This window comes from Symphalangus syndactylus, chromosome 20 (genome assembly GCF_028878055.3).
Source record: "Symphalangus syndactylus isolate Jambi chromosome 20, NHGRI_mSymSyn1-v2.1_pri, whole genome shotgun sequence".
Lineage (NCBI taxonomy): Eukaryota > Metazoa > Chordata > Mammalia > Primates > Hylobatidae > Symphalangus > Symphalangus syndactylus.
In genome coordinates, this window is record NC_072442.2 from 56,430,100 (window position 1) to 56,455,631 (window position 25,532).

Consider the following 25,532-nt stretch of genomic DNA (forward strand, 5'->3'; position numbering starts at 1 on the left):
AGTAGCTGGGATTATAGGTGTCTGCCACCACGCCCAGCTAATTTTTGTATTTTTAGTAGAGATGGGGTTTCGCCATGTTGGCCAGGCTGGTCTTGAACTCCTGACCCTGACCTCAGGTGATCTGCCCACCTTGATCTCTGGAACTGCTGGGATTACAGGCATGAGCCACCGCGCCCAGCCACTTTTGGAATTCTTTTTTTTTTTTTTTTTTTTTTTTTTTAAGACAGAGTCTTGCTTTATCACCCAGGCTGGAGTGCAGTAGCATGATCTCAGCTCACTGCAACCTCCGCCTCCCAAGCTCAAGCAATTCTCCTGCCTCAGCCTCCCAAGTAGCTGGGATTACAGGCGCCCACTACCACACCCGGCTAATTTTTGTATTTTTAGTAGAGACAGGGTTTCACCATGTTGGCTAGGCTGGTCTCAAATTCCTGACCTCAGGTGATCCACCTGCCTTGGCTTCCCAAAGTGCTGGGATTACAGGCGTGAGCCACCGCACCTGGCTCACTTTTGGAATTCTTAAAAACAGTTAAGCATACCTACCTTAAGATGAACATATTTCAGTCTCCTGAGTGACAGCCAGAGGATCCTGATTTATAAGAAATAAACTAAACTGGTAACTTCTTTATGAACTTCCCACATGGAGTGTAATTATTACGAATTCACTTTCTAGACTGTAGTGTCTGGTGGCCGGACTATTTTAAGACATAAAAACCTCAATGTTTTAAAGAAAAGACAAATATCCCTAATCAGACCAGCGACAGATGGACCAGCCTGAATGAGTACAGTGTGAATTACAAACGTTTTCCCCCAAGTAACAGGACTTTATTACAGGGATAGAAAATAGATTTCATTCCATGTATCTATCCAGATGTTTTGAGGTGGATGACCAGAGCAGGGTGTTGTGATGAATCTGAGGCCACATCAAGGCTCAATGGGACATAAAAGAGCCCTGTATGTGCCACCAAAATTTATCACTTTCAATCAAACCCGAATTTGATGAGCAAGTTTCTTCTGGTAGATTTCCCTAAGGATCTGCTGAAATGAATATCATTATTAGGTTAAAATAGAAAAAAACTGTTTCCTTTGTTTGGAATCTCTGCTTTAGTGTACACAGGCTTCTGAGAAACGGGTTTAATATGCTGCTTATATCTCTGAGCCCAAATCAAGCTTCTGAGACAATACAGTCTTCCTCATATCTGTAGTTATGTGATAATTCATTGCTACATGCAATGTATAGCTTATGTAATAATTGTTTCCCTTTAAATAGCTGATTATTTAATAAAATAACATTAAGTACAAAGATTAAATTTAGTGCAAAGGACAAAATAAATTATCAAAGAAGACAATTCCCTTTGTTTTATGAGATCCCATCTGTGTAGCCATGTCTTCCCTTACCGTATTATCAAGGACATTCATGGCAATGAAGAACAAAAGTGATGAGGGTGGAAAACCTTGCCTTTTCCCCAAACTTAGAAAGCAGGCAGTCCCTCACAATTAAATATGTTTTCTTTGGATATCCTTTAAGTTGACATTTCCTTTGATTTCTGTTTTTTTTTTTTATATTTTAAAATGAAGATTGGGTGTTAAATTTTGTCAAACGCCTTTTCTGCATTTATGAAGATGATCATATGATTTTTAAATTTAGCACATTAATATGGTAAACTTCACTGATTTTTGAATCTTAAAACTAATCTTGTATTCCTAGGATTACCGCATTTAGCCATGATATATTATCTTTTTCTTATATTGTGTGATTTGATTTGTTAACATTTTGCTAAGGAATTTTGCATTTGTGTTTATGAGGAAAGCTGATCTGTCATTTGCTCATAATGTATTTGGTGTCATGTTAATTCTGTTTTCATAAAATGTGTTGAGAAGTTTTCTCTATGCCTTTTCTTAATATACTTTTTTTTTTTTTAGGACAGTTTTAGTTTCACAGCAAATTGAGCAGAAAGTACAGAGATTCCCCTTATATCTTCTGCCTCCACACATGCACAGTCTCCGCCACTATCAACATTCCCCACCAGAGCGGTACATTTGTTACAAGTGATAAACCTGCATTCACCTCATTATCACTCAGAGTCCATAGTTTACCATAGGGTTTGCCCTTTGTGTTGTACATTCTATGTGTTTGGACACATTTATAATGACATGTATCTACCACTATAGTATCATATTGTATCATTATAGTGTAATGACACGTATCCACCATTATAGTATCATATATCATTGCATTATAATTGTACGTATCCACCATTACAGTATCGTACAAATATAGTACCATGTTGTATCATTATAGTATATGACAAGTATCCACCATTATAGTATCATATTCATCATTATTGTTTCAGTGTCCTAAAATTTTTCGGTGCTTGACCTACTCATGCCGTCCTCACTCAACTCTGGGCAACCAGTGTTTTTACTGCCTCCATTGTTTTACCTTTTTCAGAATGTCACATAGTTAGAATAATACAGTATGTAGCCTTTTCATACTGGCATCTTTCACTTAGTAATATGTGTTTAAGTTCCCTCTGTTTCTTTTCATGGCTTGATAGCTGATTTTTTTTAAAGCATTGAATAATATCCACTGTCTGGATGTACTGCAGTTTATTTACCTACTGAAGTACATCTTGGTTGCTTCCAAGTTTTGGCAGTTATGAATAATGCTGTTATAAACATCTGCAGGTTTTGTATGGTGATTTAAAAAACTTACAATTTTGAGATATTTATAGGTATATTTATAGTTGTAAGGAATAATACAGACAGATCTTGTGTATCCTTTACCTGGTTTCCCCTAATGGTAACAGCTTGCAAAACTATAGTACAATATCACAACCAAGATATTGACATTGATACAGTCAAGACACAAAACATTTCCATCATGATAAGGATTCCTGTTTTTTCTGTGGTGTATGGCTGAATTAGCATGCTTATTGTCTAAAAATTTTCTGTCTTGCTAGGCTGTCTCTTTGCTGGTTCATCTCTCTCTGCTGAAGAGAACAGTTTTGTTGTTGTTGTTTTGTCTGCATCCACTGGCATTTCTGGCTTGCTGGCTTTTTTTTTTTTTCTCCCATTCTGAGGTCTATGAGGCATAAAGAAAATTCAAGAAACTCACTATCTTTTCCTTTCTTGGGTCCTGAGGTTCCTAGATAGTCTTCATTCCTCTCTACATGTTTCCGAGTCTTATGTTTCTTCTATATAAAATGGCCATGGTTTTTATTTATACTTAGCAGGAGGAATAGGGAAACATAAGTCTATCCCTCTTCCTGGAAGTAGGAGAGTTTATGTAAAATTGGTATTATTTCATCCTTAAATGTTTGTAGAATTTACCAAGGATACTTTGTGGATCAGGGGTTTTCTTTGTGGGAAATTTTAAATCATGAATTCAATTTTTTAAACACATATGGGCTATTTAGGTTGTACATTTTACTTTTTACTTGGGTGAGCTTTGATGGAGTCTCATAGGGAATTGGTTCACTTCATTTAAGTGGTTTAATTTGATTGCAGAAAATTATTCATATTATTCGCTTATAATGCTTTTAATGTCTATAGGATTTATGATGATATCTCCCCTTCCATTCTGATTTTTTCAAGTTTTTGTTTTTTCTTTTTTTCTTATAAATTCAGGTAAATGTTAATTAATTTTTATTCATTTTTAAAAGAACCAGCTTTTGGTTTCATAAAGTTTTAAAATTTTTTTGTTTTCACTTTCATTAATTCTGCTCTTTATTATTTCCTTCCTTTTGTTTACTTTGGGTTTGTTTTGCCATTTTTTTTCTAGTTTCTTAAGGTGCAGCTTAGATAATTGACTTGGGAACTTTTTTCATTGCTGATATTGGCATCTCATGCTACACATTTCTGTCTAAGTTCTGCTTTAATTACATGTTACCAATTTTATATGTTTTAATTTTATTCAATATAGTTAGAATTATTTAGAAATGTGCTATTTAATTTCCAAATACTTTTGGGTTTTCTGATATATTTCTGTTGTTGATTTTTAGTTCAATTATGCTATGGTCAGTTAATATACTGTGTATGATTTTAATCCTCTCATATTGCTTTATGACATAAAATATAGTTGATTTTGGTGAGTGTTCTGTGTACTCTTGAAAAGTATGTGTATTCTGCCATTGTTGGAGTGTCTGTAAAATTGGTTAAGTTGGTTGATAATTTTGCCAAGTCTTTTTTATCCTAACTAGTTTTCTGTCTACTTGTTCTACTAACTATTGAGAGAGGAGTTTTGAAACCAACTATAATTGTGGATTTGTTTATTTCTCCTTTTGATTCTATCATTTTTTTGCTTTATGTATTTTGACACTTTGTTATGAGGTGCCTATACACTTAGGATTGTTATATCCTCTTGACAAATTGAGTTATTATATAATACTCCTCTTCATCCATGGTAATATTGCTTATTTAAAAATATAGTTTGATTTTTATATAGCCTCTACAACTTTGTTTTGATTAGTGTTTTTATATTTTTTCTCATCTTTTTCTTCTAACCCATGTTTAGTTGGATATGTAAAGTTTTTTTGTCCTTTGTTTTGGTAATCAGCTGTGCTGAAAGAGTTAAGGGGCAAGCTTGAGACTGCTATCCTTAGAAATGCCTGCTAGCAAGGTTGGCCTGTGGCTGGCATCTAGAAACTTAGCTCCTCGTTAACGGTTAATAGAAAAGGGTGGTTGACTATATCCAGACTGTGCAAACAATTTGGTTTACACTGAATACCTACTTCCCATTTGGAAGCATGGAATTTTGGAATGTACTAGACAGAGGGTGCCTATGTGACCAGCTCCTAACAAAATCTTTGGGTACTGGGGTCTCTAATGGAATTCCCTGGGCAGAAATGTTACACAAATGTTACTCCATTTCCAGTGCTGGAGAGAGGATGCACTCTATGTGATCCTTCATGAGAGGGAGGCAGCATATGGAAACCTATACATGGATTTCTCCTGACTCCACCTATGTCTTTTTCCCTTATGATCTGGCTATGTGTGTATTCTTACTACAGCACCATAACAAATTTTAGCCATATGTATTAATACAATCATATGCTGAAACTCATGAGTCCTTCTAGCAAATCTCCAAATGTACGACTGGTCTGGAGACAGGACTCCTGACATGACAGGACTCCTGACATAACAGCATATAGCTAGGTCTTGCTTTTTAAAAATCGGATCTGGCAGTTCTAATCAGTACCCTGGGCACTTAAGCCATTTATATTTAATGTAGTTACCAATACAGTAACTACAATAATTATAGATTATTTATTTTTTGGCTGCTCTAGGGCAAGAATTGACAAACCTTTTTTTTTTTTTCCTGTGAAGTGTCAAATAGTAAATAAATATTACAGGCTTTGTGGGCTACATGATCTCTGCTGACACTACTCAATTCTGCTATTGTAGCACAAAAATAGCCATAGACAATGTATAAATGAATGATTGTGGCTGTCTTCCAATGTTTACTTGCCAAAACAGGTTGTGGGCTGGATTTGGCCTGTTGGCCAATAGTTTGCTGAATGCTACTGTAGGATTTACAATACATATCTCTAACTCATCACACCCTAACTTCAAAATTATACCACTCCACATATGGTGTAAGAATCATATACAATATGCTTCTATTTCTCTCCTCCCATTTTTCATGCTGTTGTTGGCATACATTTTGGTTTTACATATGCTTAAAGCCCACAGTAAATTTTTATTGTTTTTGTTTTAAACAGTCTATTTTTTTAAAAAAAGATTTTGGATGAGTAAAAATGTCTTTCATATTACTCACATATTTACCATCTGTGGAGACCATTATTTCTTTGTTTAGATCCAAATTTCCATATGATATCATTTTCTTTCTTTCTAAGAAATTTCTTTCTTTCTTTTTTTTTTGAGACAGAGTCTTGCTCTGTTACCCAGGCTGGAGTGCAGTGGTGCAATCTCAGCTTACCACAACCTCCGCCTCCCGGGTTCTAAGAAATTTCTTTAACATTTCTTGTCTCACAGGCTTGTTGGCTATGAATTATTTCAGTTGTCTGAAAACATCTTTACTTAGTTTTCTTTTTTTAAAGCTATTTTTTCCTGGGCAAAGAATTCTAAGTTTACAGTTTTTTTTCTTTTAGTACTTTAATGACAGTTCTCCACTTTCTTCTGGCTTGCACAGCTTCTGACAAGAAGTCTGCCATCATTCTTTTCTTTGATCCTTTAAATCTAATTTTTATTTTTCTCCTCTTGCTGCTTTTAAAATTTTTCTTTATCCCTGGGTTTCAGCAGTTTTACTGTGAGGTGTATTTACAATGTTTTCATTAGGCTTATTCTGCAGGGGGTTTGTTGAGCTTCTTGTACCTACAGGTTTTGTGGTTTTCATCAAATTTGCAAAACTGTGGCCCTTATTTCTTCAAATAGTTTTTTTGGCCCCCCCTTCCCCATCACCAACCCCATCCTTTTGGGACACCAATTACATGTATGTTAGACCACTTGATATTATCCTACAGGACCTAGTGATTTGTTTACTTTTTTCAGTTTTTTCATCATTCTAGGTATTTTTATTGCTGTGTATTCATGGTTACCGATCTTTTCTCCTGCAGTCCCTACTCAGCTGTGAATCCTCCAAAGTTCATTTTTTCATATCAATATTGTATTTTTCATCTCTATAAATTCCATTTGGGTCTTTTAATAAATATCTTACATGTTTTACATTATCATACTCTTGTTTTCTTCTAGCTTCTTGAATATATGGTGTAAACTTATAATAGTTGTTTTAACATCTTTGTCTTCCATTGTCTCTGTCATTTCTGGCTTCATTTCAATTGATCACATTTTTTTTTTTTTTTTTTTGAGATGGAGTCTCTCTCTGTTGCCCAGGCTGGAGTGCAGTGGCGATCTCCGCTCACTGCAAGCTCTACAGGCGCCCGCCACCACACCTGGCTAATGTTTTGTATTTTTAGTAGAGACGGGGTTTCACCATGTTAGCCAGGATGGTCTTGATCTCCTGACCTCGTGATCCACCTGCCTCAGCCTCCCAAAGTGCTGGGATTACAGGCGTGAGCCACCGCGCGCGGCCCATGTATTCCTACTTCTTTACGTGGCTGTAATTTGTTTACTCTGTGTCAGGCACTATGAATTTTACATTATTGAGTGTTGAATTTTGTCATATTCCTTTAAACAGTGGTGGAATTTATTTTTAGCCTGCACTTAATTTACTTGAAATCAATGGATCTGTTGGTGGCTTGCATTTAAGTTTGCTAGGGTGGGGTCAGACCAGCTTTTAGTCTAGGTTCAATGCAGCCCCATTACTAAGCTGATACACTTCTGGGAATTCTCCCTGACACCTCCTATTTTTTGAGTAATTTCTACTCTGGCTAACGGGAACACAAACTATTCCCAGCGCTTTGTGAACTCTGAGAATTGTTTTCTGTAGTTTTTTCTGGTGGTTCCTTCTCAGCCGTGGGTAGTTTCCTCTCACTCATGTGCAGAGCCAAAGTCTCAAGGGGATTCCTTCTGTGGATCTCTGGAGCTCTTTCTCTGTGCAGCTCCCCACCTTAGGTACTGTACTCCGCAAATTCTACGTCTTTCCAGTTCAGCAAGACTGTGGGGCTGTTCTGGGTTCCTGAACTGTAACCTGTAGCTTGTGCAATGAAGGGCTCACATTTCTTATTTCCTTTCTCTCAAGTATCATAGTCTTATTCTGCCTGTTGTTTAATATCTGAAAACTGATATTTTTCATAGCTTGTCTAATTTTCTAGCAGTTTAAGGTGGAAAGGTAAATCTGGCTTGTTGGTCATAAGCAGAAGGCCACATGAGTTACTTTTAAGCATTGTTTCAATAACAATTTTCAGAGATTGCTACCACAATTATAAATTTTCCTTTAAAGTTTTTACCTTTCTCTGTTTAGGCCAAAAAAACCTCTAAGTATGTAAAAGGAATTATTCAAAAACTGAAAAATCGCCATGAATAATCAATTCTACTAACTTTTAGTGGACTGATTATAGTGTGTGTGTGTAATTTTCCAAATCCCTGATTTATAAAAAGAAAGCCCATTGAATCCTTTTCAGGCTACAGACTATCTGCATTGGTAGGCAAACAAATTATTTTAAACAGAAAGACATATCCTGAGGAGTGAACCAATGTAGTTGACCTCCCTCCCTTTACTCAGACCCATGGTAAACAGAGAGAGAGAGAGCTATACCAGACTGTTTTCCTCCAGAAATGTACAGCAATTAGGAGAGTCTTTGCTTGAGGAGTTTCCAGTTTAGCTGAGGAAGCAGGGTTTGTATTCATGGAAAAGGCTTGGGTGATAACTTAATAGCAATTATAAAGAAATGCAGGCATAAGTGCATATTAACCCAGGAATAATGCTGGATCTATGTACTGCAGAGGTACAGAAGATGTAAGTAAACACAGTCAAGTTGGATCAGTCATGGAAAGGCTTAGATATGACACATTTGCAGGTGTGTTTTTAAGAAAGAGCCTTAGCCAGGGAAAGAAGCTAGGGGATGGCTATTGCAGACACGTGCCAAGACAGCCTGGAGCCCGCACTGTGGCAGAGGCAGCAGTGGCTGAAGCACGTTGCCTTCCAGGGAGATAGGAGGCGCCCCAGATCAGTGGTTGTCGGCACTTCTTTTCTTTTTTTTTTTTGAGACGGAGTCTCGCTCTGTCGCCCAGGCTGGAGTGCAGTGGTGCGATCTTGGCTCACTGCAAGCTCCGCCTCCCGGGCTCACACCATTCTCCTGCCTCAGCCTCCCGAGTAGCTGGGACTACAGGCGCCTGCCGCCACGCCTGGCTAATTTTTTATATTTTTAGTAGAGACGGGGTTTCACTGTGTTAGCCAGGATGGTCTCCATCTCCTGACCTCGTGATCCACCCGCCTCGGCCTCCCAAAGTGCTGGGATTACATGCGTGAGCCACCGCGCCTGGCCTTGTCAGCACTTCTTTTCTAACAAACATGATGGATTATGCCCATTAACAGGACATACTCCCAATGCCCAGTAGCTTTGATACCACTTCGTCCTATTTGTGAATGAGAATCAGAATCATGTGAGTGAGAGTGATAAGGAGGGGCAAAAGCAAGGTAAAACCACTGATGTCATAGGTTGATGCCCCTTGAGGCCTGAGCAGCACAAAAGTGCTGTGGGTTGGTGGCTGGTAGAAGCACTGAGTCTGGGTACAGGAGGCTCCAACGGTAAGTCAGGCTAATGCAGCAACTTCTCTGTGGGCAGCAGCTGTAGGGTGGACAGGTGAGAAAACCCCCTGCTATGGACTGGGCTGTGTCCCTGGCAAATTCATATGTTGAAGCCCCAGCCCTCCATGTGACTGTATTGGAAATAGAGTCTTTAAGGAGGTAATTAAGGTTAAGTGACGTCATACGGATGAAGGACTAATCTGATAGGACTTTCGCCTTATGAGAAGAGGAAGAAATCTCTCAGTCTGTCTCCTACTTTCCCCTTTTCTTGTTCTGCCTCCCTGCCATTTGAGGACACAGAGAGGAGACACCTGTCCACAAGCCCAGAAGAGAGCCCTCACCAGAAACCAAATTTGCCAGTGCTTGATCTTAGACTTTCAGCCTCCAGAACTATGAGAAATAAATGTCTGTTGTTTAAGCCACATGGTCTATGGTATTTTGTTACAGCAGCCGTACCTGACTGATACAGCCCTGGAGAAGAGAACCAGGAGAGAGGTCAGTGGGAAAAGTGATTGCTGTGAATGGAAAAAAAAATGACCTTTAAGGGCTACAAGCCATTTTAGGAGAGAAGGGCTGAAATTCACCTTTAGGGACAGGATGAAGTATTGTGCTTTATGGGGAAACTACCTGATATTCTCTTTAGCAAACACAGCTACAAGGCAAGTCCTTATCCATTGTCCTTGGCCTTACATTACAGGACCCAAATACATATATTTTAGGTTTACAGTGTCTCATACGATAGCCACTAGCCACATGTGGCTATTTAAATGCAAGTGAATTTAAATTATAAAATTACAAATTGAGAGCTGGGCACAGTGGCTCATGCCTATCATCTCAGCACTTTGGGAAGCCAAGGCAGGAGGATCACTTTGAGCCCAGGAGTATGAAACCAGCCTGGGAAACACAGTGAGGCCTGGTATCTACAAGAAAAAAAATAAAGAATTAGCTGGGTGTAATGGTACATGCCTGTAATCCCAGCTACTTGGATGGCTGAGGCACAAGAATTGCTTGAACCTAGAAGGTAGAGGTTGCAGTGAGCAAAGATCATGCCACTGAACTCCAGCCTGGGCAACAGAGCAAGACTCTGTCAAAAAAAAAAAAAAAAAAAGTAACATAGCTTTGGCAAAAACATACACAGTAGTGTACATTACCAAACAGAAAACCTAGCCTTTTTGCCTAAAATACCACCATCCACCAGAGCTTCCTATGACAGTAAAGACATTCTGTATCTGTGCTAATAAGATCACATGTGGCTACTGAACACATGAAATGTAACTAATGTGAAAAAGGAACTGAATTTTTAATTTTTTTTTTTTTTTTGAGATGGAGTTTTGCTCTGTCACCCAGGCTAGAGTGCAGTGGTGCGATCTCAGCTCACTGCAACCTCTGCCTTCCAGGGTCAAGCAATTCTCCTGCCTCAGCCTCCCGAGTAGCTGGGATTACAGGCAGCCGCCACCAAGCCCGGCTAATTTTTGTATTTTTAGTAGAGATGGGGTTTCACTATCTTGTCCAGGCTGGTCTTAAGCTCCTGACCTCATAATCCACCCACCTTGGCCTCCCAAAATGTTGGGATTACAGGCGTGAGCCACCACACCCGGCCGAATTTTTAATTTTTTTTTTTTCCTCGAGATAGGGTCTCACTATGTTGCCCAGACTGGTCTACAGACTCCTGGCCTCAAGCAATCCTCCTGTCATAGCCACTATGCCCGGCTAATTTTTGTATTTCCAGTAGAGATGGGATTTGGCCATGTTGGCTAGGCTAGTCTCAAACTCCTGGCCTTAAGTGATCCACCCGCCTAGGCCTCCCAAAGTGCTAGGATTACAGGTGTAAGCCACCATGCCTGGCTTACGTTAAAAACTACAAATGCCAGTTTTAGTACAAATTTTTATGTACATACAATAGCACTACTTGTTTGCCAACCTTTGGTTAAGAAGATGTGTCGAAAAGTGATGACTCACTTCAAAATTGAAATGAGTCCAACAGATATTTTTTAAAAAATACAGGCCATACTGTATTCATTTTTCCCTTTAGAATACAAATTTTAAGAAGTTTTCAATGGCCAATTAACTTCCATGGTTATAAAATGCCTTTACAAACAGTACAGCAAAATATAGTTCTACTAAATTTGCTTCTACACAAAATTGTTTGGGGTTGTATGAAATTTGGGTGCGTCTATGGGAAGATACCGTACATGTGAATGTCGTCTGTCCTGTGAGTTGATAGGGGAATAAAGGCCCCATTCTGGAGTCACCCGATAACATGACTCAGCAGAGCTCCTAAGGTGTCAGGTTGTGGACTGCTGGCGGCACACTGGGCTATGTGACGGAAATGTCCTGGTGTTTGGGATGTGCTTTGAGGACTGGGCCAGAGCGAGGCAGATACAGATGAACTCAGAAGTCCTTGTTTCTGGTCATTTCCCCGGGCTAAGTCAACAGCTCACTCTGTGTTACCATCCCTCATACAGAGATGTGCCGTTTCTGAAAACAGTGAAGGCATACAAACTGTTTCTATAAGTTTTGTTATAAGAAGAGAGAACGTGCTTGAAAAAAGTTGAAAATAGCCAGGCACAGTGGCTCATGCCTGTTAATTCCAACACTTTGGGTCAAGGCAGGAGGATCGTTTGAGACCAGTAGTTGGAGACCAGCCTGGCAACACAGTGAGACCCCATCTCTACAAAAATAAAAATAAAAAGTTAGTCGGGTGTGGTTGTGTGCACCTGTAGTTCCAGCTACGCATGTGGCTGAGGTGGGAAGATCTCTTGAGCCGTGATCACACCACCACACTCCAATCTGGGCAATAGAGAAAGAAAGACTCCATCTCTGAAAACAAAAAAAGTTTAAAATATATCCAATACAAAGGAGTTTTAGGGCAGTGAAACTACTTTTTATGATACTGTAATGGTGGGTACAAGTCATTATTTATTTGTCCAGACCCATAGAAAGTGTAACACTGAGAATGAACCCCAATGTAAACCATGAACCCTGGGTGATAATGATGTATGAGTATAGATTCATCAATTATAAGAAAAGTACCACTCTGGTGGGGAATTTGAGAGTTGAGGAGGGATAATTTGTCTCTGAGGGCAGCAGGTGTATGGGAAATCTCCATACCTTCTGTGCAATTTTGCTGTGAACTTAAAATTACTCTAAAAATAAGATCTAATAAATTTTAAAATATATGCAATACTTAATTTTTAACACCCTTCAGAAATCTAACATCATTTTGAAAGCAGAGGAACATAATATGTGTAACTTGGCTTTCTTAAAAATTTCTCACATCTGCTTATAATAAGATTATAATGTATTCTGACAATAATTTTACACATACTGATTGAATGTGCAAGTGATGGAACTCTAAAGAATGTTCTGTCTCTCAGCTTGCCAGTGAAGCAGGGACAGCCCTGGAGAAGAGAACCAGGAGTCATTTAGGAAAAGAAGAAAATAAAAAATCATTGGCTGGGCATGGTGGCTCACGCCTGTAATCCCAGCACTTTGTGGTGGAGGTAGGTGATTCAGCTGAGGTTGGGAGTTTGAGACCAGCCTGACCAACATTGAGAAACCCCCTCTCTACTAAAATTACAAAATTAACCGGGCATGCTGGCGCATGCCTATAATCCCAGCTACTCAGGAGGCTGAGGCAGGAGAATTGCTTGAACCTGGGAGGTAGAGGTTGCGGTGAGCTGAGATTGCGCCATTGCTCTCCAGCCTGGACAACAAGAGCGAAACTCCATCTCAAAAAAAAAAAAAAAAAAAAGTCTCAAGCTATACTGCAGCAAAGACACCTATGTTCATTCAACCAGTTTCCTAAACTCCTCTGGCCTGAATCCTGTTTAACAGCGATTAATATTCACACTTACTTGCTCACAGGTCAAGAGTCAACAAAAAGAAAACTTAAAACACTGGACGCTTTGCTCAAGAAAATGCTGCATTTCAGGGTCTACAAGGTGCTTCCTTGGTTTTGGCATTGCAGGGAAACTCTGGGAGAACTACAGCCTGGGTGGCCCCTTTTCAGGATAGGAGGGCTATCTGGCTGTGACCTTAACCCTTTCGTTCATCCCTATCAATAAATGCTTTCATAATCTTTCCTTGGCATAATACAGAGTGAAAACCTCATTTTTCCTGTAGGTCTTCGTTCTTTTAAGTCAGGGAGCCTGTTAAAAGCTTGGATTCATAGGCTGTAGTCCAAACTAAGGACTCATATCTCTGGGAATGAGGCCAGGAACCTCCATCTGCAAAGGGCGCCTCTGGTGTGTCTGAAGCAGCTGTTGCCCTGGGCTCACGGTCATGCAGCGGGCGTTCAGTCCACAGAGGGCCAGGGCACAGGGCAGCAGCACCCAGGTCCTCCCTCCTGGAGGGGCTCCATGCTGTAACCTGTCCTGAGGCTTAGCTCCTCTCTGCTTTTTCTTCCCTATGAAGATGTTCTTGGCAAGGAGCTTTCATTTGTTTAAGACACTGGAAGCTGAGGACATGGGAAGAAGTGAAAGTGATAAGGGTCCCACTCCTTCCAGGCTGGCTTCCAGGCTGGGCTGGCAGCAGCCTTTCTATTCAGGTATTCTGGTAGAGTACTGGAAGGCCAAATGCATAGAGGCCAGGATAGCTGCCCAGTGGGTGGGGATGAAAGGGCCACAGCACGGCCCACCCTTCCAGACCTGAACTATTCAAGTCAACACACAGTGCATCAGAATAAAGAGCCAGAGTAGGCTGGGCGCGGTGGCCCACACCTGTAATCCCAGCACGTTGGAAGGCCGAGGCGGGTGGATCACTTGAGGTCAGGAGTTGGAGACCAGCCTGGCCAACGTGGTGAAACCTCATCTCTACTAAAAAATACAAAAATTAGCCGAGCATGGTGGTGGGCACCTGTAATCCCAGCTACTTGGGAGGCTGAGGCAGAATAGCGAATAGCTTGAACCCAGGAGGTGGACGTTGCAGTGAGCCGAGGTCGTGCCACTGCACTCCAGCCTGGCAACAGAGCAAGACTCCATCTCAAAAAAAAAAAAAAAAAGAGCCAGATTAGATCCCCAGTCAGCAAGCCAGACTTTAAAACTTGAACAGCTTCACATCTTTAGAAACAGATTTTGTCAATCAGGAGGGGCAATCAACCACTGAAGCATAGAAAAAAAACGCCTGACGCCATCACACGTTTGAATGATAAAAATCAGTTCCTGGCCAGGCGCAGTGGCTCACACCTGTAATCCCAGCACTTTGGGAGGCTGAGGTGGGTGGATCACAAGGTCAGGAGTTTGAGACCAGCCTGGCCAATAAGGTGAATCCCCGTCTCTACTAAAAAAATACAAGAATTAGCTGGGTGTGGTGGCGGGAGCTGGGAGGCTGAGGCAGGAGAATCGCTTGAACCTGGGAGGCAGAGGTTGCAGTGAGCCAAGATCGCACCGCTGCACTCCAGCCTGGGTGACAGAGCGAGACTCTGTCTCCAGAAAAAAAAAAAAAAAGGAGAAAATTAGTTCCTAGCCTCTCCCAGATTCTGGCCATCCATCAAAGATATGCACTGCCTAAATGAAATAGAATGCAACCACATATGAGAGCCACATAGGTAATTAAAAATTTTCTGGAATTCACATTTTAAAAGTAAAAAACCAAACAGGTGAATTTAACTTTTATTTAACTCAGTATATCTAAAATACCAAATATCATTTCAATATATAATAAATATAAAATTACTAGACTATTTTATAGTTTTTGGTCTTATGGCTTTGAGATGTGGTGTGTAATGTAAGCTTATAGCACATCTCAATTTGGACTATCGCATTTCAAGGCTCAGTAGTCACCTGTCATTAATGGCTACTGTATTGGGCATTAAAAGTCTAAGAACTTGTCTTCTGTAGTTTTCCTACATAGGGAGATAATTTCTGGGCAGTCTGCTGTCAGTATATGGCCCTTTGAAAATTGTGCCTAGTTGTTATTGAAACAGAATAAATTGGCCATTGGGCATTTGGTACATCAGGCTTTTGTGAGTTTGGTTAGTGGGAGTCAGTACCCCTTCCAGTCAGCTCTGGGATACTCACAGGACCTGGTTCCTCCTCTTGTGAGGCTGAGAGACAGATGTCTAACTGTGGTGAATTCCCAAAAGAATTCCTCTCTATGGGAACATATTTGTGGCCAGCTGGCCTTCCCCAGATGATTCCTTCCTTTACCACTTTTGTGTGCTTGGAGCTCCCGTAGTCCTCAAGGCTTTCAGTGCCGTGCCTTTCAGTAGCTAATACTTTTTGGGTAGACATTATGGCCTCCCATCCAGCCAAATATGAAGTATGGTGAATAACAGTATCTTTATCATGAATGCTAACAGTGTTGACTTAATGACTTCAAAAATTAGACATTTTCTAACTTTGGTGCCCAGTCCGGGCACAGCATTTGGGTTTGTCCAACAAATGTGTTGGATAACATGAGTTGCCCTATGTCTCCCTATGCTGAACCTGAAACAGTCCTGGAACTTTTTTATTTTATTTTTCTGGTTGCAAGCATTTGTTTTTCCTTTTTCAATTTTAAAATACTGTTACATATTCAGCAGGTACAAGTGCAGATTTCTTTTTTTTTTTTTTTTTTTTTTTGAGATGGAGTCTCGCTGCTCTGTGGCCCAGGCTGGAGTGCAGTGGTGCGATCTCAGCTCACTGCAAGCTCCACCTCCCGGGTTCACACCATTCTCCTGCCTCAGCCTCCCAAGTAGCTGGGACTACAGGCGCCCACCACCACGCCTGGCTAATTTTTTTGTATTTTTAGTAGAGACAGGGTTTCACCATAATGGCCAGGCTGGTCTCAAACTCCTGACCTTGTGATCCACCCACCTCAGCCTCCCAAAGTGCTGGGATTACAGGCATGAGCCACTGTGCCCAGCATAAAGTGATTGTTAAACTAAGAAAGTGAGGAAGGAAAACCTTAAGTAGAATTTCCTCTTCCCCTTCCCCCTGCCAGGTAAGCTGGTCAGCAAAGCCAACCTGCCTTCCACCAGCGTTCCGGGAAGAGATCGGAGCTGACATTCCTCGCTGCTCCATCTGAGGGACTTGCCCCACTCGAGCCCTTCACCTGTCACTCACAGGCCAGGCCATCCTGCGAACCCCTCCTGCCAAGTCACCTGCTTTGCCTCTTTTCCCCGCTGTTCTCATTTCCGGCCAGCTCAGCTTTATCCGTTCCCTAGACTTAAAACTCTCTTCTCTGAACTCTGCTGCCATCCCCTTTGCACCTTCATTTTGCCACAAATACCACTGTCTAACTTTTTTCTTCTGCCTCTTACCTTCATGCTGTGCTTCCCAAACTTGAGTCATCATAAGAATTTCCTGGCTGGTGATGAAACATTGTGGATTTCCAGGACCCACCCCTAGAGATTGGTAGGACTGGAGCGTGGAGATGGGAACATGTGATAAAACCTCCTTAGAGTCTGAGGACCAGGCCAGCTTGGGGGATGGTCCTAAGGAGAGTCTGGGATTCATGACAGCAAGTTTGAATGGAGATTTCTCTGTTTATCTTCCATTTAGCAGTGGGACCAGTAGACAAAGGTCCTGGCTGCTTTGCTATCATTGTTTTGTCACCTTTTGGAAGTTCACCCTATCACTGTTGCTCACCTGAGTGGGCCTGTAGCTGCAGCCAAACCATGTTAACTCTGAGAACAGACCGTGGGCTGCTCTGCTCTGTGCCTCTAGGAGCCCCTGCCTTTTGTGATCACCTGTCACAATCCTACCTTTCCTCCAGAACCCCCTCAATGCCACTTCTTCCCTGCGGCTTTCCTTGTCCCACACACAATACTTGTTTGTTCTTTCTTCTCCCGTGTCTCTCTATGTGGTTCTTAATTAATTCCACCCTGCTTTATATCAGTGTATGTGTTCGTTTCCCCACAAGACTGTCCTTCTGCAAGGGAAGGCTCCCTTTCCAATCTCCTTTGCACCCTCCAGCAGGCAGTGCTGAGACTTGCCCAAGAGGCTCATCAATCAACATTGCTTGAATCAGACTGAAAGAAAAGGCAACTACCTCCCACACCCTGCATCTTTGCACAGGCAAGCTCTGAGATTCATGACACCAACCGCGGCAGAGGCTCTCGGGAAGAAAAACGAGTGAATGAATTGGAAGTCGAATGGGTAAACAGGCTGCGCCACATTACCCAAGTTCCATAAGCCTTTAAAATGGCAGCAAACCTACTCAAGACAGTTACTAATATATACCTGCGTACCTCAGTAATGGAACTGCATTACATGACAGGCAAAGTTCTTATTTACTCTGTGGAATTCTGTACTTCATTTGGTTACAATCTGGCACAGAATTTGGAAACATTACCAAACATTGTCCATCTTCAACATTCCCTTCCTGTCTCTCCTTCCTTATTTCCTTCTACCCATGTTAAGGTGGGGTGGAGGAAGGAGAAAGAACATTAAGAGATTAAGCAAACAAACAAAAAAAAACCTTAACCTAGATTTTTTTTGTTTGTTTTTTTTTGAGACAGAGTCTCCCTCTGTCGCCCAGGCTGCAGTGCAGCGGCGCAATCTCGACTCACTGCAAGCTCCGCCTCCCAGGTTCACGCCATTCTCCTGCCTCAGCCTCCCCAGCAGCTGGGACTACAGGCGCCTGCCACCGCGCCCGGTTAATTTCTGCATTTTTAGTATAAACGTGGTTTCACCGTGCTAGCCAGGGTGGTCTCGATCTCCTGACCTTGTGATCCGCCCACCTTGGCCTCCCAAAGTGCTGGGATTACAGGCATGAGCCACCGCGCCTGGCCCTAACCTAGATTTTGCAGTCTGTTTCATCATCTATGTGACTCTGTGTGAAAAAACTCATACATGTTTTTCCTATCCACATGTGACCCTGGCTGTTTAACCCCAAGAGACAGACATGATGAAGGCACCAGCATGTTCCATACCTGGACTTCCAGGGCTTGTCTGAGTGTTCATTTATAATTCTTTTAATAAACAAGCCAATGTAGGCCGGGCGCGGTGGCTCACACCTATAATCCCAGCACTTTGGGAAGCTGAGGCGGGCAGATCACGAGGTCAAGAGATCAAGACCATCCTGGCTAACACAGTGAAACCCTGTCTCTCCTAAAAATACAGAAAAGTAGCCGGGCATGGTGGCGGACACCTGTAGTCCCAGCTACTCGGGAGGCTGAGGCAGGAGAATGGCGTGAACCCGGGAGGCGAAGCTTGCAGTGAGCCGAGATCACACCACTGCACTCCAGCCTGGGCGACAGAGCGAGACTCTGTCTCAAAAAACAAAACAAAACAAAACAAAAAAACCCCACAAGCCAGTGTAAATCGACAGCAGTCACCTTCCTCAGCTCCTCAAAGGCAGCAAGAGCTCCCATTTACCTGTCATCGTGGTGAACAGTAATTAACAGGCTCTGTGCTAGGCACTTTACATCGTCTCATGGTGAGGAAAGTAAACTTGTCTAAGAAACTGGTAGTAGAAATAGTAGACTCTTTCCTTGTTGACGAGAAATGTCAAAGATTGTATAACATCTTGGTCCTTGCAGACAACCTCATGGCCAGACTTTCGTTTCTGGGGAGTAGTGCCTTTTGGGCACCTAGGATGCTGCAGGACAACTGCTCCCCAGCTTCCAGTTTCCCCAGTGCTCCTTCTTCCCCATAGGGGTCCAGCTGTGTCCCCTAGCAACATCCCCCCCATGCCTTACAAGACCGTGCTCACCTTTAAGCCGAGCTCCAGCTCCCTCAGCGAGCGCTGAATCTCTCTAGTGAGGATATTCATCCGGCCGCACTCCTGGAAGGCAACTACAATGTAAGGGGTGCGCTCCTCCACTTTGGCCATCAGTTCTGGGATGTTAAACTCGTCTGTCACCCGCTCCAAAATTTCTACCAGAAGTGCCTTGACCTGCCCCACAGAAGGAAACACAGCATTAAGGAAGGGCTCTCTTCTCCAGAAGGAATCCATTTGCCTGCAGTGTGCGACTAGAGATGCCACTCACCCATCGTCTGCTGCCCCTCCACCCACTGACCTGGCCAAACCCTTGCCTGCTTGTCTAGGTCAACTAGGTCAGGGCTGAGGACTGACTGACCACAGTGGGACCTCTTCATAGGCTGGCCAAGTTCCTGGGACTTGCATGCCTAGCATAATAAGATGAACACAAACACCTCTCTAAGAATTTGGAGTTGAAAAACTCAGAGGCTGACCCAGTTAGCTATGGGAATCAAACTAGAAAGCTGTAAAACAGACTTGGGACAAAAGGTGGCCCTTGTGGGCCATGTGAAGCTGAAGTGATGAGCAGCAATGACAAATCTATCTATCTATATCCAGATACAGTATATCTATATACAGTTATATACAATATCTATCTATCATCCATCTAATTTATCAATTATCTATCTATCTATCTATCTATCTATCTATCTATCTATCTATCTATCTATCATCTGTCATCTATCTATCTATGTATCCGGCCATCCACTCAGTTCTGAGTTTCTATGAGGCAACACTGCAGTTTCTATCCTTGAGTTCTGGAAGAAACACCCTAATCTATCATGTCAACCTCCTGTTATACCCCACGATTCTTTTCCCCACACAACTGTCAGCTAATTAGATCAGGGGAGCTAGGACAAGTAGGGTCTCTCTCCTGGAAAATTGGAATTGAGGCTCAGAGACTCTGAGTTAATTTGGGGCAAGCACTCGGAGGTTGAATCTGCCATTTTGGAATAAATGAGTAAGCCCAGGAGGTCTGTCAGCAGAGAAAGAAAAATGAAACAAGTGCAGACATAATAGACCACACAGCCAGCAGGTTGGGACAGAGGGAGAGAGGGGAAAGAGGAAGGGAGTGAGCGAGCACCAGCCCTTTCTGGAGTCCTGAGAGCTGAGCTCTAGGTGCCTGTGGTGGATATCTGTTGTTTTTGTCTGTTCACTATCCCTCTTCCCTTCTAGGAACAATTCCCTATCTCGTTTGTGAAACTATGTCTTCCCCATTGTTTTGTTTATGTTTAGTCACTGGGCCCAGTTTCCCCTGAACCAAGTTAGGCCAATCAGATGATGTTTCCCAGGAGCACAACGATTTGAATCTCAAGCCTGTAATCCAAGGAACCGCTGGCAGGATGGAGGTGCCTGGAAAGGACGGTCTACCCTTCTTTTACCTGGGACTCCACAGCCATGGTGATTTTTATCTGTTCTTAGCTTGACTCCCTTGACAGAGTGAGCTATTTCTTGCCTAGTTAAGCTCTGTTGGTGTCTATAGCTTGCAACCAAGGAGGCCTGACTGAGTTAATACAGTTCTGCCATGCATTACCCATGTGAACGTAAGCAAGTTATTTAGGCCTCAATTTTCTCCAACTGTAAACACTTCCAAGAGTGTCTTTTTCTCCACTTGTCCCCTTTCCCAACTCCCAGAGTTGATGTGAAGATCAAATCAAATGAGCTGATGAGTGTGGCAGTCTCTGAAAGGCATGAACAACTATATAAGTGTAAAGGATGATAAATATTCACCTTGCCTTGTATTGTTAACATACAATGCCATCTCCAGGAAAAGAGCTGATGTTAGAAAAAAAAGAACGTAAAAACCAATCACTCTGTCACAAATGGGTCTTTGGTGCTGTCATAGCAAAAACTGGAATCGGATTTTAATGGTACCTGAGAGCAGCTGCTGGGGTAGAAGACAAATGGCTAAAATTATAGATCTATTTTTCTCTGGAGCAGAGCTCGAAAAAACAGCTCTATATCAGCGAGCTTCCATTTGGACATTATTCACAAGGAGACGAAAAGATCGTCTGGAGGTATTGTTCCAAAATACATAGGATGTGGGGACACAGAGTTCTGTTTCATCTCTGATCAGGTTGTCAAGGGTGTAGGGGCCTGAGAAGGGAGAGGGCTGATAGGGAAGGGCCCAGGTCCACAGGCGTATGTGGGGCCCTCTTTTGCTCAGGGAACCCAGAGACTCTTTCAGATAGGAAGAGCGGGTTCCAAGGGACGGAGTCCACCTTATTTCCACAGACAAACATTTCTGCTTTCTTCCTTTCTGGAAAAGTAATAAATGCTTATCAGAAAAATCTAAACATTTCTGATACACATGATATTAGAAGCAAAGTCCTCCCACAGTCTTAACTCTTCCCCCAGTGGGAGAAAAACACTGTTCAACTATTAGTTTTTTGGTATATATTCCTGCAGATGCCCTTCAGTGTACATAACTCTATTCCTCTATCATCCATCCATCCACCCACTATCCATCCATCACCCATCTACCCATCACCCATCCATCCATCCATTCATCCATCCATCAGTTATCTATCCATCATCACCCATCTACCCATCATCCATCCATCCATCCATCCATCCATCCATCATCTATCCATCATCCATCCATCCATCAAGCCATCTATCTATCTATTCATCCATCCATCCATCCATGTATCTAACATGCCAACCTCCCTTCTCACTCCCTCTCTTTAGCTATACACTAAAACCCCCAGCTTCCCTTCATATAGATGTAAACATGGGAGCAGAATTGAGTCAAGAGTTCATGAGCATATGTAGAGTGTACAACCTCTCGGTCATTTACTTCTTAACCACAAAATACTCTCCGGGCTTTGACGCTTTGCCCCTCATCTTGAGCTGAGCTGCTGTGTGGACAGGAAGGAACATAGCTCATAGGAACATGTGAGCTATGTGAGAAACACCACCATGGCCAAATACTGGGATACTGCACAATCAGATGTGCACCCAGTAACTTGCACACGTGTCCCACGCAGCATTGTGCATGGCAAGTAATCACAGTTCACATCATTTCTGAAATACACACACAAGCACATACACACGCCATTTCTTGGGTTAGCTCGGGGAGGGGATAAGGAAATGATAAGCGTTAGAAACTTCTTCGAACCTTGACTGAAGAATTCTATTATTTATATGGTGTCAGCCTTTTCCAGTTTTAGACCTAGGAACATTATTCATTCTGGGTGGGTTCTCTCTTTATTTTCAAATTATGCATCAAATAGTGGAATAGACTGAGTAGAGTGACATGGAGCAGCTTTCTTGAAGTATGCTCACCTCATCAAAATCACTAGGTTGCCAATGCAACCTAACCCCAGGCCTCGGAGTCAGAATTTCAATCTCTCTGGCACATTCTTAGGCATATTAAAATTTGAGAAATACTATTTTGATGACATGACTCCATAACTTTATATAAAAGTCCAACTCTTTTAGTATCAGTTTGCTTTCCTAAAATCAGTCTCTAGAGCCTAAAAGTTTGATAATCTTCCGAAGGATGTTTACTTGTAAACCTAATGGCATCTCTAAATTAAAGAACCCAGCTAGGACTGGGTGCAGTGGCTCATGCCTATAATCCTAGCACTTTGGGAAGTCAAGGTGAGAGGATTGCTTGAGCCCAGGAGTTCAAGACCAGCCTAGGCAACATAGCGGGACCCTGTCTCTACAAAAAGTTTAAAAATTAGCAGGGCGTGGTGGTACACACCTGCAGTCCTAGCTACTCAGAAGGCTGAGGTGGAAGGATTGCTTGAGGTTAGGAATTGGAGGGTGTAGTGAGCTGTGATTATGCCACTGAACTCTCCAGCCTGGGTGATGGAGTGAAATCTTACTCTTAGAAAAATTAAAAAAATTTTTTAAAAAATCCAGGCAGTACCATGGGGTGGATGTGAGCTGGTACAAATACATCTTTAGGAAGTTGGTTAGCTTGTCTCAGAAAAAATTTCATGGAGAAATTTCCCTTTGGTGGCCCATTCTTTTTTTTTTTTTTTTTTTTTTTTTTTTTTTTCTGAGACGGAGTCTCACTCTGTCTCCAGGCCGGGAGTGCAGTGGTATGGTCTTGGCTCACTGCAACCTCCACCTCCCAGGTTCAAGCGATTCTCCTGCCTCAGCCTCCTGAGTAGTTGGGATTACAGGCGCCCACCACCACGCCTGGCTAATTTTTGTATTTTTAGTAGAGACGGGGTTTCACCATGTTGGCCAGGCTGGTCTCGAACTCGTGACCTCATGATCTGCCAGCCTTGGCCTCCCAAAGTGTTAGGATTACAGGCATGAGGCTCATTCTTTCTTTATCCTCAGCTACCCCCACACCAGGATCAGAGCCCCCATGTTGCCTTGGGTTGTCCTGAAACCCACACCTCACCCTGGTCTGCCCTTCTACTCCATAATTCCCTTCCACCTTCCTAAAATTTCAGAAAGTCCTGTGCTTAGTAGCAGGTAACTGTGTGTTAAGAGACTCTCGGACTAGAAGCCATTGACACAGAGAGAATGCGTGTACGTTGTGAAGGACTGTGTTCTTCCCCACCGGCATCTGGTTGGTGACCTGAGGTGGGGATGCTTAGGGGCAGCCCCTTGCCCATCCTTGCTTAGTTTGCCAGGGGATCAGGAAGTCACATTCAAGGTTCCCAAGCCACCACTGTTCAGCCTTGCCCTTTCTTCTCTTTGGCAGAGAAGATGAATAAAAATGGACTTTGGGTGGACTGGCAAAGAAAACTGCTGAACCCAATGGCAGGGACTTCCTATGATTTAACTGATGGCCAGCATGGTGATGACAGGGGAGGGGAGGGGCTCTTGGCAGGGACAGGCAAGCATCTCCAGGCTGCAGGTGGTTGGTGCCTCGTGTGCTGTCTACTGCCAAAATGGCCAGCAGGAGAAAGGTGTGTATCTATGATCCTCGGGCTCCCTCAGAGTGATCTCAGGCAGTCCCCACCACACACACCTTTTCTTCTCTTGTGGCCCCCGCTCCATCTCCGGCCTGGCTGTCCCGAGGCTGCAGCTCCAGCACAGTGCGGAAGAGCTTTTCTGAGGTTTGGGTCAGGAAGCCAATCTCTGCGTTCGGGTGGAGGCCATAGAGGTAGGGGGATTCTGGGGGCAGCTCAGCATCGATGTACTGAAAATCAAGGGCAAGCTCACTTAAAAAGAAACCAACACGTACCTCCCATCTCCCACACCGGCTTGTCTTCTGCAGGGAGTCCATGGGCTGGTATCCCCCCTCCAGGGGACACTGCTCGCCATCCCTGGTTGACTTCAACACCCTCTCCACCTATTAGTACACTTTGACATCATCTGTTTTTGTCGGCTGGACCCGTTTCCCAGAACTTCCACATTCATTCTATCATTCTCTCTTTTCTGGGAGGCTTAGATGACTTTATCTATCTCCAGTCCCACTGCCTCCCACTCCTCCCTGATGACTCTTTTTCCTGCAGACCAGAGGAGGACTTCTCACAGTCTTTCAAAAATACGAATCCCTAGTGATTTTACTTAAGCTTATCTAGGATTCCAGACCTTTCCTTCTTCTTTTTCTCTCCCCTTCATCGAAATCAGAGATGACAAACCTGAACACATACATGGGACGGCGCATGCAAAATAAACAAGTGAATTGGGCTTAGGATGAGGGAGGTGAGATTGGCCGCAAACTGGAGAGTTTGCGCCCCTGGTGAAAGGTATTCAAATAAAAAAAAATTTTGAAACTGTGTGTCACCCAAGCAGCCCCTTTCTGTGGTCAGTGCTAGTGGCCAGTCTGCCATGCCTAATGCCTAAAAATCCTTCCCAGCAGCTAAGGCTCAGTTTTTTTTTTTTTTTTTTTTTCATGAGACAGGCTCTCACTCTGTTGAAAAACCAAGAGTACAGTAGCGCTATCACAGCTCACCGAAGCCTCCACCTCCCAGGCTCAAGTGCTTTCCACCTCAGTCTCCCAAGTAGCTGGAACTACAGGTACATGCCGCCATGCTCAGCTGATTTTTTATTTCTATTTTTTGTAGAGATGAGGTCTCACTATGTTGCCCAGGCTGGTCTCTGACTCATCAGCTCAAGTGATCCAGTGATCCTCCAGCCTTGACCTCCCAAAGTTCTGGGATTACAGGCGGGAGCCACCGTGCCTGGCTCTGAATGCTTTGAGTACCTCTTCATGACTCTTTTTATGATGGTGGGAAAATATCCCTCAAGTTCTGTTCCTGATATGATTTTGACGATTCCTTGGTGTTATTAACACCTAGTCTAATAGATTGCTCATTCCTCAAGGGCCGATTTGTATGTTCATTTTTCTATTTCTTCCAGCGTTCTGTGCATGTCTGGACTCTATGTAGATGCCCTAGAACCATCTATTAACTGACACATTAAAGAGAAGTATAAAGAAAGAGAATGTACCTCAGTCATTTGGAAATGTGCAAATCAATTTCACCCTTACTGGATAAGAGAAACAGACTTCCTTTGCCTGTTACTTGCTCCAGCCTCCTGTCGAATTATCCCATGGACACTAGGGGACGCTGTTGCACAATTTTCCTGGGTAAAGCCTTCTTGCCTTCGGTGAAGTAGTTAAAAACATTTCCTCTTATTTTCCTTAAAGAGCTTTAGTGCTTTAAATCTCTTCTTATAGGCCCAATTTTTCTGGATCAAATGACTTTTACAATTTACCCTTATCTTAAGTTTTACGAATTAAGAAAAATTTTTTTAA

General features: G+C 42.7%; 1 protein-coding gene across 1 annotated transcript in view; it reads right to left on the reverse strand.

The window, feature by feature from the left end:
- Nucleotides 1–25,532, reverse strand: part of DNAH9 (dynein axonemal heavy chain 9) — a 369,577-nt gene that overhangs the window by 14,323 nt on the left and 329,722 nt on the right. Inside the window, exons 66-67 of the mRNA XM_055258020.2 lie at nucleotides 23,799–23,969; nucleotides 18,809–18,991 (exon numbers count right to left, since the gene is read on the reverse strand). Coding sequence (XP_055113995.2) covers nucleotides 18,809–18,991; nucleotides 23,799–23,969 — 354 coding nt within the window. The remainder of the gene's footprint in view (nucleotides 1–18,808; nucleotides 18,992–23,798; nucleotides 23,970–25,532) is intronic.